At 43.0% G+C, this 16,270-nt stretch overlaps 1 protein-coding gene across 1 annotated transcript in view; it reads right to left on the bottom strand.

Annotated features, from left to right (window-relative positions):
• The window catches only part of epha10 (EPH receptor A10), a 188,851-nt gene that overhangs the window by 54,746 nt on the left and 117,835 nt on the right, over positions 1-16,270 (bottom strand). Inside the window, exons 4-5 of the mRNA XM_030063450.1 lie at positions 13,945-14,100; positions 6,868-7,197 (exon numbers count right to left, since the gene is read on the bottom strand). Coding sequence (XP_029919310.1) covers positions 6,868-7,197; positions 13,945-14,100 — 486 coding nt within the window. The remainder of the gene's footprint in view (positions 1-6,867; positions 7,198-13,944; positions 14,101-16,270) is intronic.

Here is a 16,270-nt window from a genome sequence, read left to right as displayed (position 1 = left end):
AGAAATGTCTTTCATTTTGGTTAAAGATGATGATTTTTATTGTATTTTAGTCAACAAAAGAATTATTTCATGTTTGGCATGTCCATTTATCACTTTTAATAAACATTTAATCAAAAAACATATTTTAAATAGGTCAAAAAAAGTAAACATCCAAAAATTATCCCTATTAGAAACAATGTGTTTAATGCAATATTTCTTCATTTTGGTTTTAAAGTAATGATTCTTATTGTATTTTGGTCAACACAAGAGTAATTTCATGTTTTACATGTTCATTTATCACAGGGCTACTCAACCCACGGCCCAGGGGCCACATGCAGCCCGTACGTCATTTTTACGTGGCCGGCCACTATCATATAATAACATAATGAATTCCCTGAAGATAATAGTTAATCTCCAAACCCCTCTTCTGTGCACCACTACACTCAGCCTCTTTGCGCTTAGTGCACACGGGCAAGGCTACGCTCAGATGAATGAGAAGATCAAGTCAGTTTGGATATGCACTGACTAGTACATTGATCATGTGGTAGGACACAGCACTTAGTGTTGCAGAGTTAAAACAGGGCCCCATGTCTCCTTGGTTTATTGTAGTTTATGTAGTCTAACTTTCTGCACTTAGCTCTGCAGCCCTACTTATTTGTACGACTGGCTGCTGTTTGTAATTGAAAAGTGGAAAGAAAAGCACATAGCTATTTTATTTCATGTAATAATAGCTATGCCATGTAATAACAGAGTGTTGCCATTGTCTGGAGGCAAATATTTCCGTGTGGCTCAAGAACCCTGAGTGGATTTTCAACTCGCCCCACTTGCGGCTGAAGTTGAATAGCGCCCATGTAGAGCATGTCCTGTATTATCACACCACAAATTAGTGCTTATGCCCATCTGTGCTGAAGCTGATAATTATCCCAGGACTGACGCAGGGTTCAGAATGCGGGACTGAAATTCAGGTTAACCCGTTTACGCTGAGCTCAAGTCCTGGGCGGCAGTGGAAATTTAGCTGAGTGTAAAAAGGGGCATTACTCAAGTAAAAGATTTGAGGACTTTTTCCATCACTGCTCCCTCCATCCTCATCCCTCCCTCTCCTCCACTCAACTCTGGACTTCTGTTCACACACACACACGGCCCTGTAAATACACTCAGTTTTTCCCAAATATTTGATTCTCTTAACCTTCATTCTAGATAGTCCAGACAAACACAGCTATAGTGTTTATTCTTTTTTTTTTTTTTTTGAAATCCATGTATTTTCTCTCACTACTCCCCCTCTCCCACATAAAGCATCCTGCTCACACACGACACGGCTCATCTCTCCTCGTTCCCCTTTTCCTCCATCCCTCCACTTTTCTATTCATGCATCTCTCTTCTCTTCCCTTTATGCGTCCATCTCCCCAGCCTATGTAACTCCGCGGGGACCAGCCATCCAGAGCCCGGCCAGTAATCCTCTCAGGATATTGAAATGCCAATCCCTACTCCTCCCTGACACACACCTCCGCCCCATCTCTACAGCCGTCCTGCACCCCTCTCTTCTGCTCTGCCTCCACTAAAGGGCTTTGAATGTACCAGTGGGGGCCAGGACATTCAACACAAGTGGGTTTTGATCTCATGTACACACACACACACACACACAAACGCACATATATGCCAGTGTCATGTGCAACACAAAGGGAAAACATCATTATTCAATTCTGGCACACTCAAAACTAAACATGAGCCAGTGCACAGAGCACATGGCACGCAAGCATGGAAAAGCACACACACAGAAATGCTGTCATGCATGCATGGTCTGTCGCATGCGAGGCAACACACACACACACACACACACACACACACACACACACACACAATCCAAATCCACAGCTGGATAAGGGGCCCTATGAGCCTTGAGCAAAATTGATCCCCCATTTACTCAACCCATGCCCCATCTCCTCACGCAACTCTACCCATGTTTCTATCCCCCTCTTCCTCTTTCCCTTTTATCCATCCATCCCTGCACCACCCCCTCCCACCTCGCATATGAACCTCCCCCCCTCCTTTCCGTGGCCTGGAGGGCTCTGATAAAACCCCATCCATCCTGGAGAAACCCCCTTTTCTCCACTGAGCGTGTGCAAATGTGGCTTGAGGAGCTGCACTCTGTTTTAAAAATTCAATTTGTGTTTGGTTTCAATTAGAGGGTTTTAATGTCACAAAGTGTTAACGCTGTTTCTGAGGCCTTTCATCCAAAAGGGAAAAAAAAAAAAAAAAAAAAATCATGAACTTGAATAAAAGATGGATAATAAACTTAAACAGTAGAAAATTGGACTCCAGACCCCTTGGGTGTGTGTGTGTGTTTGTTTGTTTGTTTTTTTTGGTAATTTTGCAGCACCATGCAGCATTTTCCCCCCTGCCCAACTTTAGGGTGCACCCTCAAATCCTCACAGTCTCTCCAGCCTCGGCCTCCAGCTACAGCATGACTCCCTGGTTTAGATTAAAGCAGAGAGAGCTTTAACACGTCCCCCTACCCCGCTCGCTGCTAACAAGCTTACCACGCACATAAAACTAAATATGGCACAGTGTAAGAGATGGGGAACGAGAGAGAGAGACTTGCAGAGGAGAGAGAAGCGGAGAGGTGAAAAGCAAGGTGGGGGGAAGGGGGGGGGGGGGGGTTATGTCATGAGAGGAAATAAGTGAGAGAGAGAGAGGACTGAGGCGGGTGTGGATGGAGAGGTAAAAAGTAAAGGTGGGGAAGGAACATGCAATGAGGAGGCGGAGCGAAAGCAATTACCATCTAAGAATAGCGAGGATAAAGCGGGAAAGGATAAGATGGGGGAAATGAGAGAGGAAATAGAGGGTACAGAGGGAAGGAGGAGGTAAAAAAAGCAAAAGTGTAATAAAGATGATGAGGTGAGAGAGAGAGGGAGAGAGAGGGAGAGAGAGAGAGAGAAAGGGAGAGAGAGCTGGGACCCATGTTAGCTTTGTTCCAAATCCCTGCTGCAATATTTATAAAGGTCAGTGAGTTTTGATGGTGTAAAGTCTCAGTATGGAGGCGCGCACACACACACATACACACAGCCCTCGCTCACCACACCCTAAGGGAGCGCAGAGGAGAGCATTAGAGGGTTTAGGTAAAGGTTAGCTGGTTAGCTGCTGATGTGAAGCACGCTCTGCTAACCACAGACCTTACAACAACACACATGTGACTGGCGAGGGCGCTTTCCTGGAGAGGTGAGATGAGATACTCTGAATGTAATGCGAAAATAAGCTCCAAAATCAACTCAGACACCACATATCATGTCCTCTCTCTGTAGAGCTTTGTCTCTGTCACACACAAACTCATACACACACTCAAATACAGCATGAGCACACACACACACACACACAAAAAAAAAAAAAATCCTCTGTGACACAGAAAATCTTCTGAAGCCCCTGCAAACACACTCTCCTAACCCCTTGTCCAATCCCTCCGGATGACACAGCCAGCGGGACAACACACACCCTAATACCCCATAATAACCACACATCAACACCCTGGCAACCGCTGACAAGACGGACAGACAGAAAGGAGGAGATAAAATGGAGAAAGGCTGAGAGAGGCAGGGGGATGAGAGAAGTAATCACCACGGGTTTGTCCTTTTCTGATATTGTGTCCCTAACCTTGGGGCTTGGTGTTTTTTGGCTAAATCTCTTCAGGGAGCTGAAGCTGAAGGCTCCAGCTTGTTAGCCATGTCTGGTATCTCAGTGTTAGCCATCCTCGCAGATTCCCATTGATGTCAGATCAAGGGGCTTGGGATGAGCAGACAACACAACAAATAGTCTCTCTAAAGTAGTCTTCAAACCCGCAAGGCTTGACTGCTTCAACAACATAATAATGTGGCTTGTTTTTGTAATGTTAAAAAAAAAAAAAAAAAACAGGGCAGAAAAGGGGTTTATGAAAATACATGCTCGACTTTAGGTCCCCGAGGGCAAACAGCCCTAGGTGGAGTGTCCTCTCTCTCTCTGCAACAACTCAATATTACATTCCCCAAATTTTCAATATTTCAAAACGCAATATTTTCAATATTTCATCTATTTCATCTATTTTTTTTTCTTTTTTTCTTAAATAAGTGAAGAACTCGACCAGTGAGATGAAATATTCCCACTTGTTTCCAGCACGAACCAACTTGCTTCCAGAATTTTCTTGAATTGAAGTGTCGTTTTCTTGATACTAGTGGGCTGATCTGCCTTATTTCAACACACTTTAACTTGTTCCCAGGAAAAAAACCCCACCTGAAACAGATAAAACAAGTGGGATTATTTCATCCCACTGGCAGATTTTCTCTCTTGTTTGAATTTTTAGACTAGAAGACGTTTTGTTCATTGCTTAAGATTGTTTGGCTGCTGTTTCTTTTCATGGAAACAGTTGCAAATCTCTATCCAAATGTTCAAAAATGTGTAAGTCCTCAAAGTTTGGAAGGTAACGGCGCTAAGCCACGCATGTCATTGATGTCTAGTGTGACAGTTATATAATCGCACGCTGGTTAGTCCAACTAATAGAGGTCACTGGCACATTTACACACACACCCCCATACAAAGCTGTCCTTCAGGCTCAAGCTCTTCATCCTATGTGGTCCAGATGTCCACATGTTGCAGTTGCATAACCTCTTTTTTTTTTTACAATTGGTCAGAAAGAAAATCTGGGGCAGTGACACACACACACACACATACACACAAACACACACTCAGTACTCATTACTCAACCTCAATCTACTTAAATCCACCACTTAATACACAGAGGCACAATCTTGGCCATAAAGCACACTCACACTAAATATGGTGACTAAAAACACTTGCATTGTTGTAAAAATACATACACACACACACCAACACACACACGCGGCACACTTTTTTCATCACTCATTACTGAAAAGCGAGTCCCTTTGCTGTCATAAAAGAACTGTTATGATAACTACGCTTAACTGACTTCAAACTAGCCAGGGAATCATATTGAGTGCTGCCATCTCAGCATTCACACCGCTCTGACTTTAACAGTTCTCCTCTCATTATGCACCACATTTCTCCAGGCTCATTACCAATTAGAGGGGAAAAAACACACACACACTACCTTTTTTTCATTTTATCATTGTTTCTCTCTCTCTCTCTGTCTCTCTCTCTCTCTCTCTTTCATGCACTTTCTTGTACGGCGTCTACCTGTTTCACTCTCTCTCTCTCCCTCTCTCCATCATTCTTCTGTTTTACCGTGGCGTTGCTCCTCAGCAGCAAATTTCTGTCAGTGTCTTCGAGTGAAAGATCTGCTCCTTATATGCTCGACAAACAAACGGTGTAAACAAGCTTTTCAATAGTATGCATTGGAGATAAGACAGGTGAATGTAGTGTGTATGTGTGTGTGTGTGTGTTATGTTTATGTGGTGGTCTTGTACCTGCGTAAGAGTGAATATGCGTCTGAGTCTATTTGAGTGTACTGTGTGCATGCATGATTGATTGTGACTATGTGTGTGTCTATACCTCTATCTATCCATCTATCTATATGTGAATGGGTGTGGCTGTGTGTATGTGTGTGTGTGTGTGTATGTGTGGGTGCTTGTGTTGTGAGTGTGAAAGTCTTTTCACAGTTGAGCTCCCCCAGATAGTGTTGTTACAGAGCTGGTTGACAGGGCTACTTGGCTAAGTGCTTTTTCAAGCCGCTGGCTAATGGCCTGCTGAGGGTTTTCTGCTGATGAAAATGAGATCGCCTCCGTCGCCTGAAACTTTTAGCCCTGTCTGCAGTGACAGGCAGCGCTGGGGTGGGGGTGGGGGCGTCGGGGTGGGCATGAGTGGTCATGCTGCTTCGAAGGTTTGCACAAAAACAGCTACATCGATGTATATGTACGTCTGAATGCCTGTGTTTGAGCCTGCTGTAACTGCTTCAACCCCAATGATGAAACCAGTCAGTGGGTTCAGAATCACCGTGAGGCCAAGCTTTGTTCAAACCCACAGAGCACTCTTTTAAATTCTGGTGGAAATCACAACGATAAATGAAATGTGTATGAAATGATGCAGAAACATATAGATATTTTCTATTTGTAATGCGGATGCAACATGGGGAAAAAAAACTTTTTCTTACTTTGACGCTATTCGTGAAAATGTAATAGAATGTAGGAGTTTTATGGGTCAAAATAAACATAAATTACAGATGAATTCAAAGGTCATTGTCTGCCGGCACATGCATACCTACGTATGCCTGTGTGTATCCACATGCCGGGGTCAGTCAGCTGTTCAAATACATAAGCAAGAAGCCATGCAGTGAATTTATTGATAGTCGACTCCCTTGCTTTTTTTTTTTTTTTTTTGCTGATTTAAAAGACCTTGATCTTTGGTGATTCATAATGCAGCTTAGTGTAAGACTAATTGAGGAAGCACTTGTTGTGCACAAGTTGATTAAAAATGCATTTCGAGCCGGCACAGACCTGACATTTCATAGAGCTGTCCTCAAGGTGTGCTCAAACTGCACTTGTTTAGGAGGGTTTTGTTTGTTTTCCTCGTGTCTATTATTAACCCAGTGAACTCTAACTCTTCCCCTAAGACTTCCTTTAAGGAGCTTAAGCTAGAAAAAATAAATCCCTATATTGTAATGTAATGTCCCATCCACATGATGTGTCTGCTGGCTGCGACATTTCATTGAAGCTAGCTACAACAGCCACAGGCTACATTGATTGAAACATTCACACCCAAGACGGTATTGTTTTTTTAGCTGCACCATTACATCAAATACAAAATACCTAGATCTTTTGTGCATCATATTATGCACATTTCCCTGCAATTCAGTGGCACATATCTTTGGAAACCTTGGGATCTCCAACAGAAGCTAAAAGTGGATCTGATTAATTCTTGGATGTGCAAAAAGTCACATCCATGACTCACCAGGCAGACTGGTTGACACGTTGACCTGTGTGTAGAACCTCTTGTTGGGCAGCAGCTCCGACACGCCGTTCAAGGCTTCCACCGTGAACGTGTAGTTGGTGTTGGGCAGAAGATTGACCACAGTCACCGTCCTCTCCGTCAGGCCAATCTGCTGGGGCACGAAGCCAACGCTGGCCCCGCACGGCTCACACTGCCCTGCCACGCACCGCCGGCACCCCACGCTGTAGGTCAGATCCACCCTGCCGCCCGTGTCCGAGGGTGCGGCCCACTCCAGGATCAGGGTGGACTGCTTCAGGGTGTAGACCAGGTCCCTAGGTGGAGAGGGGGGGCCTGGGAAGAAACAGGATTGGCAAATATTAGATGTGTCATGACATGCTGGAAAGCTGGTTTAACTCAGTCTACTAGGGTCTCATTTTCCAAGAATAAACACAAAAACAAAACACACAGAACAGCAGAAAATGCATGCAGCCACATCATTTTTTTTTTTTTTTTTTTTTTTTTATTTCCTCCATAATCTCCACATGCCTCAGGAATCACAACATAATCCATCATATAACCAGTTTGCCCTCAGAAGTGATAGCATCATGTATTTTCACATAAAGCCTCTTGCACAAAATGAAGGAGACACAGCAGCTCAAAGGTTAAATGCTGCATTCAGTTATAAGTCAGTAAGTTAACTTTGTAATAGCAAAAATCAAAAACAACAGCCATTTATAGTCTGTCCAAATTCCCCATCATGATGTTGTACAAGTTTTCTCAACACCAACAAGAAGCTTTTGCCTATGCCAGAAGCGGTAAAGTAGTATTATTTTTTTTCTTTCTTTCTTTCTTTTTTTTTTTTTTAATCTTGTACACTTTGAAAAAGGACATAATGTTTGATTTTCAGCATGGTTTTCTTCCTTTTTTTTTTTTTTTTTGGATCAAACAACATATGGATACAGTAGGTGACTAAACATATGGAAGTCAAAGTTACTTGTTTTCAACATTTGTTGTTAACATCAGGAAGCATCATTGTTAATCCCACCTTGTAGATCCAATGCACATAAGTTGGTAATCAAGTGTTCCTGACCTCCGACTTCTGACCTCCAAAATCCCACCAGATTAGGCCTATGATAATAAAGTCATCAATTTGAACCTCAGGATTGGCTGGGAAAGTAACTTCTGGCTAAGTACAATTATGAGTAAGTGTAAGGTGCCACTGAATGAGACAACTGATTCCTAACCAGCCCACTTGAATTAAACCTTGGTGGTCAAACAACAGGTTAAACAGTCCAGATATGGAGAACAGGGCAAAATATTTTGATTGTAATGTAGTCATGTGTATGGCTTTGAAAGATTACTTTAGCTTTATATTGATGAAGCATGAGGCCTCACACATGATTGAATGCAGTGAGTCTGTTGGTATTATGGTGTGATTACATGGTCTCAGTTTGCGCATCACGCTACGGTAATCCTGTTTCATCCAGGATTCAGTTTTAAAAAACAATTGATTTGATGAGAACTGCTTCACTCTGATTGGTTTGAGTTTTTTTTTTTTTTTTTGTTACTGAGATGTAGTGGTGTATGTAGCGTTGTTGCCGTGTACATCTGGCGGCAGAGTACATAAGACTTTTATTGGATTGAGATGGGAGAGGGATTACAGATGAAGCAGAAAGAAAGCAATAGCACTGGAAATAAGGCTGAGCACTTGCTGGATAAATCTTGAATATACTGTATGGTTTGTGTGTGTATGTGTTTAAGTGTGTGTTGACAAAAAAGGAGCAGTTGTGTAGCAGTGTGCACTCTGAATATTCCTTCCAACTTTTCGCTTTGCTTTTTAGGAGCTACTACCATCTTCTCATGCTGAACAGAAAAAAAAAAAACAAAAAACAAAAAACAAAGAAATAATAAAAAAAAGTTATGCTGACAATGCCTGTGTGTGTATAGGTATGGAGAAGTTAGTATATGACTTAAGTCAGCAGTGCTATGTGGAACAAATCCTCTGCTTACAGACATTAAATAAAGGTGAATTTCCATGGAAAAGGTTTTAACGCTGCTGAAATGTCTGATCTCATATCTGATCATGACTTGCCAGAAGCATCTCAACAATCTGAGCTACCTAACGTTGTGTTTTTCAAAATAAAGGGGTAGTAAAAGGTCACCAGATTACTCTTGAGTAACCAATATCAAAAGTTGTAAGTAGTATTATATATGTAAAAAAAAAAAAAAAGCCTTCTACAGTTTGCACAATGAATATCCATTTACATAAAATGAGGCGAATTAACAAGGAATCTAAAATAACAACACACTGAATTGACAAATATCACACAGTATATTGTACAGTACTGTAGGTACAATAAGCATTGACCCTCAGGAGCAGGTGATTTGATCCCCCCACCCCTTCTACTTGCCCAATGGGAAAACCTCCCTGCTCCCATACCACCAACCAACACACACACCCATTGCTACTTGTCACTTTGATAATGAAGGTGACACTATTCTATAGAGTACAGGCTACAATAAAGTATAGAAGTGAGTTTTTATAGTATGTAGTTTCGATAATGTTATAGACCCAGGACAAACTTGACAGAAGGGTGGGCCTAAGAAAAAAATCTGTCTGCTTCAGTACCACGGACAGTGCCATGGACTTATCAATACTCAGCACAGATAGGCTCCTGAGATTTCAAAGCACAAACCTCAGTCATAAACAGGATGAATGAGTCAGGCAGCCTAGACTCACATAATTCAGCTGAACAACCCCTCTGCCCCTGTGCTCTCCCTGCGACTGGAGGATGGAGAGAAAGGGGATGGCAGGTTAACAAGGGGGATTCATTTCTGTCATTTTGCTAGCAAGGGGGATCACCCCCACCCCCTCTCAGATGGCTTACTGACCCTCAGTAGGACATATGGCAGTAAGAATGCACAGATGAGGAAAAAGTTGAGCTGTTCTTCCTCTCTTGGTTAACTCTAACAAAATGCTTCCTTGCAGCATTTTTGCATAATAAGTGCCATGGCTGCTTTAAATTTATGCTTTGTAATGCTTTTAAAAAAAAAAAAACACTTGAACCTCATCACACAGCTCAATGCTTTTAAAGAAACATTACTTTTGGATAAATAGCACCTTTCCTGTGTATAGAATCAGATAATATGGAAACAGCTAAAGCATATACGCCACCTAATACTTACTATACACTCCCGCAGTGTTTCAGAGAATGGTGCTGAATTGATCTAATGATGCAGTTAATTAGATGGAGGTCCCTTTAGTAGCCCCCTAGTGACCTGTACAGGGTGTTCCCCTGCTTTCTGCCTAATGCATGCTGGGATAGCCTCAGCATGCCAATGAATAGGAATAAATGGTTGTGTAAAATGAATGAAGGGATGGACAGACCACCACTGGCAACTGTGGTTTCAACCCTTTATCAATATATAATGTAATAATATGTAATGATCGATGTGGCACTGTGTGAACAAAGATGGAAGGCACTCTTTTAAATGATTAAAAATAAATGAATTAATAAATAAATAATACATCAAATCATGCTTTTTATGGAGCACAAAATCAGAACATACTATGTTTTCATTTTACCGAAACAGAATTGTCTTGTGTTCGAGATGGTCAGGCATATGGTGGATAAGATTTAATTGTTCATTTTGGCTACTACCACATGATTCATCGGCAGCCATTTGTTTGCTGTCTGATTCATAAGGATTTGTATTTTACCTTGAACAAGTCAGATTTGGTAGAAACTGAGCAGTTTAAATCAAGAACAAAAAAAAAAAAAAAAAAATGACATAACATGCAAGCGGGGAACTGTTTCTCATCACTAAGTCAGCCCTTCAAATGCCACAAGTCTGGCCCTGCATGTCCTGTACCATCAAGTCCATTAAAGCCCATCAATTTTATATGAGTCTCTGTACGTGTGTGTGTGTGTGTGTGTGTGGGTGAGGGGCACACATGGTCATGGGTCCTGATGAATAAATGAAGGTGTGGTGCTCTTGAAGGTGTCGTGCTGTCGAACACGTCACACACACCGCAGCTGCGTCTCGCTCCCAGACACACGTGGAGCCCGCAGTTACGTAAGCCCAGGGAGCATTCAGAGTGTAAACACATATGCATGCACACCCACGCACAAACACACACACACTCACACATACACACACATTTACACACGCAGACACAGCTGGGCCTTTATTCACTGCTCTCCCCTCTTTCATGCGCCCTAGGCCTCTTTCTCCGCTCCCCCTTTCTCTGGAAGTTTCCTTTTTGCGTCTCCTCGTCTCTGAATCTTTCAGCTCCGAGTGTGTCTCACTCAAACTCCACCTCTCCATCTTTCTCTCTCTCTCTCTCTCCTCTTCTATTCTCCCTCTTTTGCCCCGTCTTTCTCTCTGCATCCATCACCATCTTCCACCTCCCTCACACCCCATCTATCTGTCTGATGCGTGGACTCCTTTTCCACACCTCCTCCCATAAGCTCTTTCCAGTGTCTACAAACTTGTCCTTAACTGGTGAGAAAAAAAAAAAAAAACTACATATGACATATCAAGCCTCGACTCCATCAATCTCTCCCTGCCACCTCGCGCAATCTCCCTCTCTCTATTACTCTCTTCTCACTCTCAATTCATCATCCTCTTCTTTCTCTCTCTCTCTATCTCTCTCTCTCCCTCCTTCTCTCCATCCTCACCGTGCAGTGGATTAGTGGAATCTGGGGATGATCATAATTACAGAATCAATAGTGTAATTAATGTGGTCATTAGGCTGCTATAAATGTTATCACATGGGGATCAGAGAGCTCGGTGATCGATATTGTAATCAAACCCCCTGATCGTATAACAGCTGGTTATGACCAGACACACATATGCACACACAAATGTATGTGTATGCATGCAATCGCATACCAATGCATGCACACACACACACACACACACACGCACGTTCAAATACACACCTAGTGACCCTTTGGTTTTATTGGCCTGTGTACTCCCAGGCTATGGAGCCCATTATTCCTCCATCTAATTACTAAGCTTTATAAGTGGGCTGTTCTCCATACAGAAATCAATAGGGCTGCCCTGTCTGGTCTTTGTCTTATTGGCCTTGTACTGCATCTTTATTGGAGGAGAGTGGTCCTCAGTATGAAAGAAGGGGTGAGAAAAGTAGTAAGGTTGGGGGATGAAAGGATACTGTCTGGACGGAGGGAATAAGATGATAGAGTGTGTGTGCTTTCTTTTTGTGTGTGTGTGTGTGTGTGTGTTCAGGTCTGTCAAGGATAGAGGACGAGAGATCAGTTGGACAGGGGGCTGAAGGGTAAGGTGATAACATACACGGATGAAATGGATGAAAGGAAGTGGTGGAAGGAAAATGAGTGGAACTGAGCGTCGGTATACGATGTGAGTATGAAAAGGTGGGATGGAAGAGGCGCAGACTGCCTTGATGGAAGGGAGGGTAATGGATGTATACTGTCAGAGGGGATATGGAGGGAATGGACAAGGTTAAGTGAGAAAGCGGGAGACAATGGGGTGATGGGTTTTTGGAGGGACACATCATGGAGGTTTAATGCTTGCAGAGATAGAAGGAGGGGGGAAGCATGAAGGGGCAGTAAAGGGATAAAGGTTAATAGGCAAAGAGAGAAAATGGGTGTGGCGGCGGGACACATGATGGATGTATAATATTAGGCGAAACTGAAAGGGGGTGTAAGCATGGGTTGATGAGGTCAGTGTAAAGGGAAATCCACCTTAAAGCAGACCTTGACCTATGCATGACCTTGAGGATCTTAAAATTTTCCACTGGGACTTCTCTTAACTGGGGGGGTTCAAGTCGAAACAATTCTGTGAACAAATCGGGTTCACTGATTGGCGTCCTTTCAAAAGCACTACATTGTTAAAGCTTTGATATTCTGTGCTGTCAGTCATTCTGCAGTCCCTTCTTTCAAACATGGATATCTCACTTTGAAACAAAGCTCTACACTTATGAACACGATTATCTTTTTTGTGTATATAAAGCAGGGAAAAGTGGAACAAAAAAAAAAAAAAAAAAAGAGATCTGCATCTATAAGAGTGCAGTTCTAAGAGCAGCTAAGATACTCTGAAGAAACATCAAACTCCCAAGACACTGGTCGGGGGCTCGAGATTGAGGAAGATATGCACGCCATTTTTTTTTTTTTTTTTTTTTTTCTGTATATAGTGCACATATTGCATATGATTTCAAAAATGATCTGGAGCTGTGTGAGCTGCACAAATTGGAAAATGTGAGCCTGCAATCTATGGTAAAGTAAATTTCGCTCCCTTTTTTTTTTTATTGATGATCTATCAAAAATGCACTCATAACATTAGATGAACACTAGACATGGGTGGAAGGTGAAGGAGAGGTGAAGGGTGGGGGACCTTTCAACTCTCCTTCACCTTCCAAAGATGGCTAGAACAGACATGGAAAAGGGGGGGGGTGAGGATAAATGGATAGAAATAAACTAGGAGTGGAGGGGGATGGAGAGGCAGGTCAGAAGGAGGGATGATGAGATGAAAGAAGGGCGCAGGATGGAGAAATACAGGGTGAAGGACAGGCAAACCATGGGAATAAAGAAATCATCTAAGAATGAGGGTGAAGAGGCAAACGGATGATAGCATAAAGGCAGAGTGGATGGAGCAGATGACGACTGGCTTAATATAGGGCTGGGCAATACAGAGAAAATCAAATCAAAATACTAATAATGTTACAATACTGTGCATGTGACTATTGGCGCTTTCATAAGATATTTCAACATGACATATTTCGCATCCCTTTACTGTAATGCAGCCTTTAAAACCAAGAGAAGACAACACTTACATCATATCACAATATTACGACACCCAAAATCCAACATAATATCTCGTCTCATATCAGAACATCAATATATTGTGATGCCCTACGTTACAGAACAGAAAGGCACTGCTAACTTATAGGATGCGGTCCAGGAGCGCTGTGAGAACCACATCATCAACCAGTTTTCTGGTGTGTGACTGCTGATTAGTCTATCGCCCGAAGTCAATGAGACAGAGAGTGCGCATGCAGTTTGAGAGGATACACACACTCCCACACAAGAGTGTAAACATATATAATCTTATTACGTGTGCAGGGGGCCGACGGCGTGTCCAGGGGCGTTCTGAAGTGGTCCTCCTCGCAGACACACACCACCGATCCATCCTCCTCTGCGACGCTGTTGGCCGGGCAGGGAAAACACTCCTGCTGCCTGGAGGACATCTTGTAGGAGCCAGGGGGACAAGCTGGACAAAGGGACACACAGAAATACAGCACGTCAGATATAGCAAAGACATAATCCCTGTATCGAAATGCCAATGAGAACCATGTGCATTTTCGGGGAGATTTCTGCACAGGAAATGATAAACACTTATCAGATGTATCTCGAAACAAAAGACGTTTACAACCATGGAATATTTTTACAAAGAAAATCTTGAAATGGTGAGATCTAAACACATCAGACGACTAAATAATAAGAATTCATTACTGCACTTTGTAGCTATTTTCAAAATCAATTGAGAGCAATTTCATATTACTTAGGTAGAGTACTTTCACAGAAACTCCAGACTGCAGTACAGAATAGCACTAAAAAAAAAAAAAAACTCACTGTACACTCATGAGAGAGAAAATGAAAGATGGAGGCCAGAGGAAAAGAAGAAAGAAAAAGAAAAGTATAGGAGATTTTGGATAAATCAATATGACAATATGTGGGTTCATTGTTTTTTTTTTTTTTTTTTTTTTTTTTTTTTTTTAATAAGCTGTGCAACTGAGCTTTGTTCAAACCCACAGGACTTTATTTTAAATTCTAGTGGAGATCCCAAGGTTTTGAAACCTTAAACCCTAAATACGTCCCACTGAATTACAGTGAAATGTGTATAAAGCGACGCACGAGACGTTTAGAAATGTTACCTAATGTTATGGTGCAGCCGTAAAACAATGGAGTCATGGGTTTGAACATCTCACTCAATTTAAGCGTAAAGTAGCTTCAGTGAAGCGTCGCAACGAGCAGATACAGAATATTTGTGTGGCATTGTCATAGAGTATGGAAAATAGTGTTTTTTTTTCCCCCCAACTTTGAAGCGTCTTTAGATTAACTTGAGGAGAAAATCAGAGTTCAAGGGGTTAACGTCTATCATGATAGCTGACACAGAGGAAGAGAGAAGAGAAAAACAGTGGGAGAGGGTAATAAGCACTCGTGACCCTATGCACACAAGAATACACACCTCAGAGCTCCATCAGTACACGCGTGACAACATGCAACACACATACACCGACACACACACGCACTCACACACCAACACACACAAACAAACGGAGAGAATAAAACAGGTTATTTTACACTCTCTCTCTCTGCGGTTTCATTTTCCGCTTGCCGTGGCTTTGTAGCGGGTGATAATGGGTGTGAAATCAGGCAGCCAGCTAGCGAGCGCCGCTCTGGTCTCCTCTCTTCTGAGACTGTATTCTAAACAGCAGGCCTACATTAACTCTCTGGTACGCTTTCTCCCTCTCACCCGCTTTCTCTCGCTCTTCCCTGCCTCCTTCTATTCTCTCTATCTCCGTTATCGCGTTCCCACTCTTCCTGCCTCTCTTCCCTCGCCGGTGTCTTCTCTCTATCCCTCTCTGCTTTGCATTCCACCCGTCTCCTCTCTCTCCCATCTGCCCCGCTCCCTCTATTCCCTCCTCAATCTCCCTCTCCTCCCATGAAAAACACATAAACCACCACCATCGGGTTTCCTGCTCCATGGTGTTAATTCTCCAGGTTTGAGTGGCTAAGTGGGGCTCTGACGAGAGACAATAGACGCTGGAGCACCTCAGCCACCTCTGGTGCAGTGTCACACTGGAGTACAGTCAATTATGCAGAGAGGAGACGACAGTGTGGTGAAAATGCCTCCAGCTTATGGACGTACACCAAGATGCAGGCACAGTAATGACACGGCGTCTGTTTTTTCGCCCCTCTCTCAGCCACTTTTGCACGAAAAACACACAAACACAAGCACACACAAAGGACCTGCCATCACACACCGATTAGCGGGCCCCTTCAGCCGCGCCTGGCTCGGACCGGAGCGAATGTGCACGTGCGGGTGTGCATGCCGTGTCTGCGTGGGTGTTTTTTTTTTTGTGTGTGTTTGTGCACGCGTGGACGTCACCGTGCGTGTGTCTGTGACTGTCGCATCGGAGCCTGTAAGAAGCTTGTAATCGACTTTCTAATGTCTGTCATTACACAGAGAAAAGGCTCGTGCTTTCAGCTCACGGCACAGCCAAGCATGGAGACAGAACAGAAACACATACACCCTGTCAAGCAGCACCGGAGTAGATTCTCTTTGTTCCTGCCAGTGCTGCCACTTCCTTTCCCTCGCAACGCCAAGAACATCAAGCGTGAATAGCACCCGAATCAAGGCGAAATTATGCATAGAT

The sequence above is a fragment of the Myripristis murdjan genome, chromosome 11 (assembly GCF_902150065.1).
Source record: "Myripristis murdjan chromosome 11, fMyrMur1.1, whole genome shotgun sequence".
Lineage (NCBI taxonomy): Eukaryota > Metazoa > Chordata > Actinopteri > Holocentriformes > Holocentridae > Myripristis > Myripristis murdjan.
This window is presented reverse-complemented; position numbering and strand designations above follow the sequence as displayed.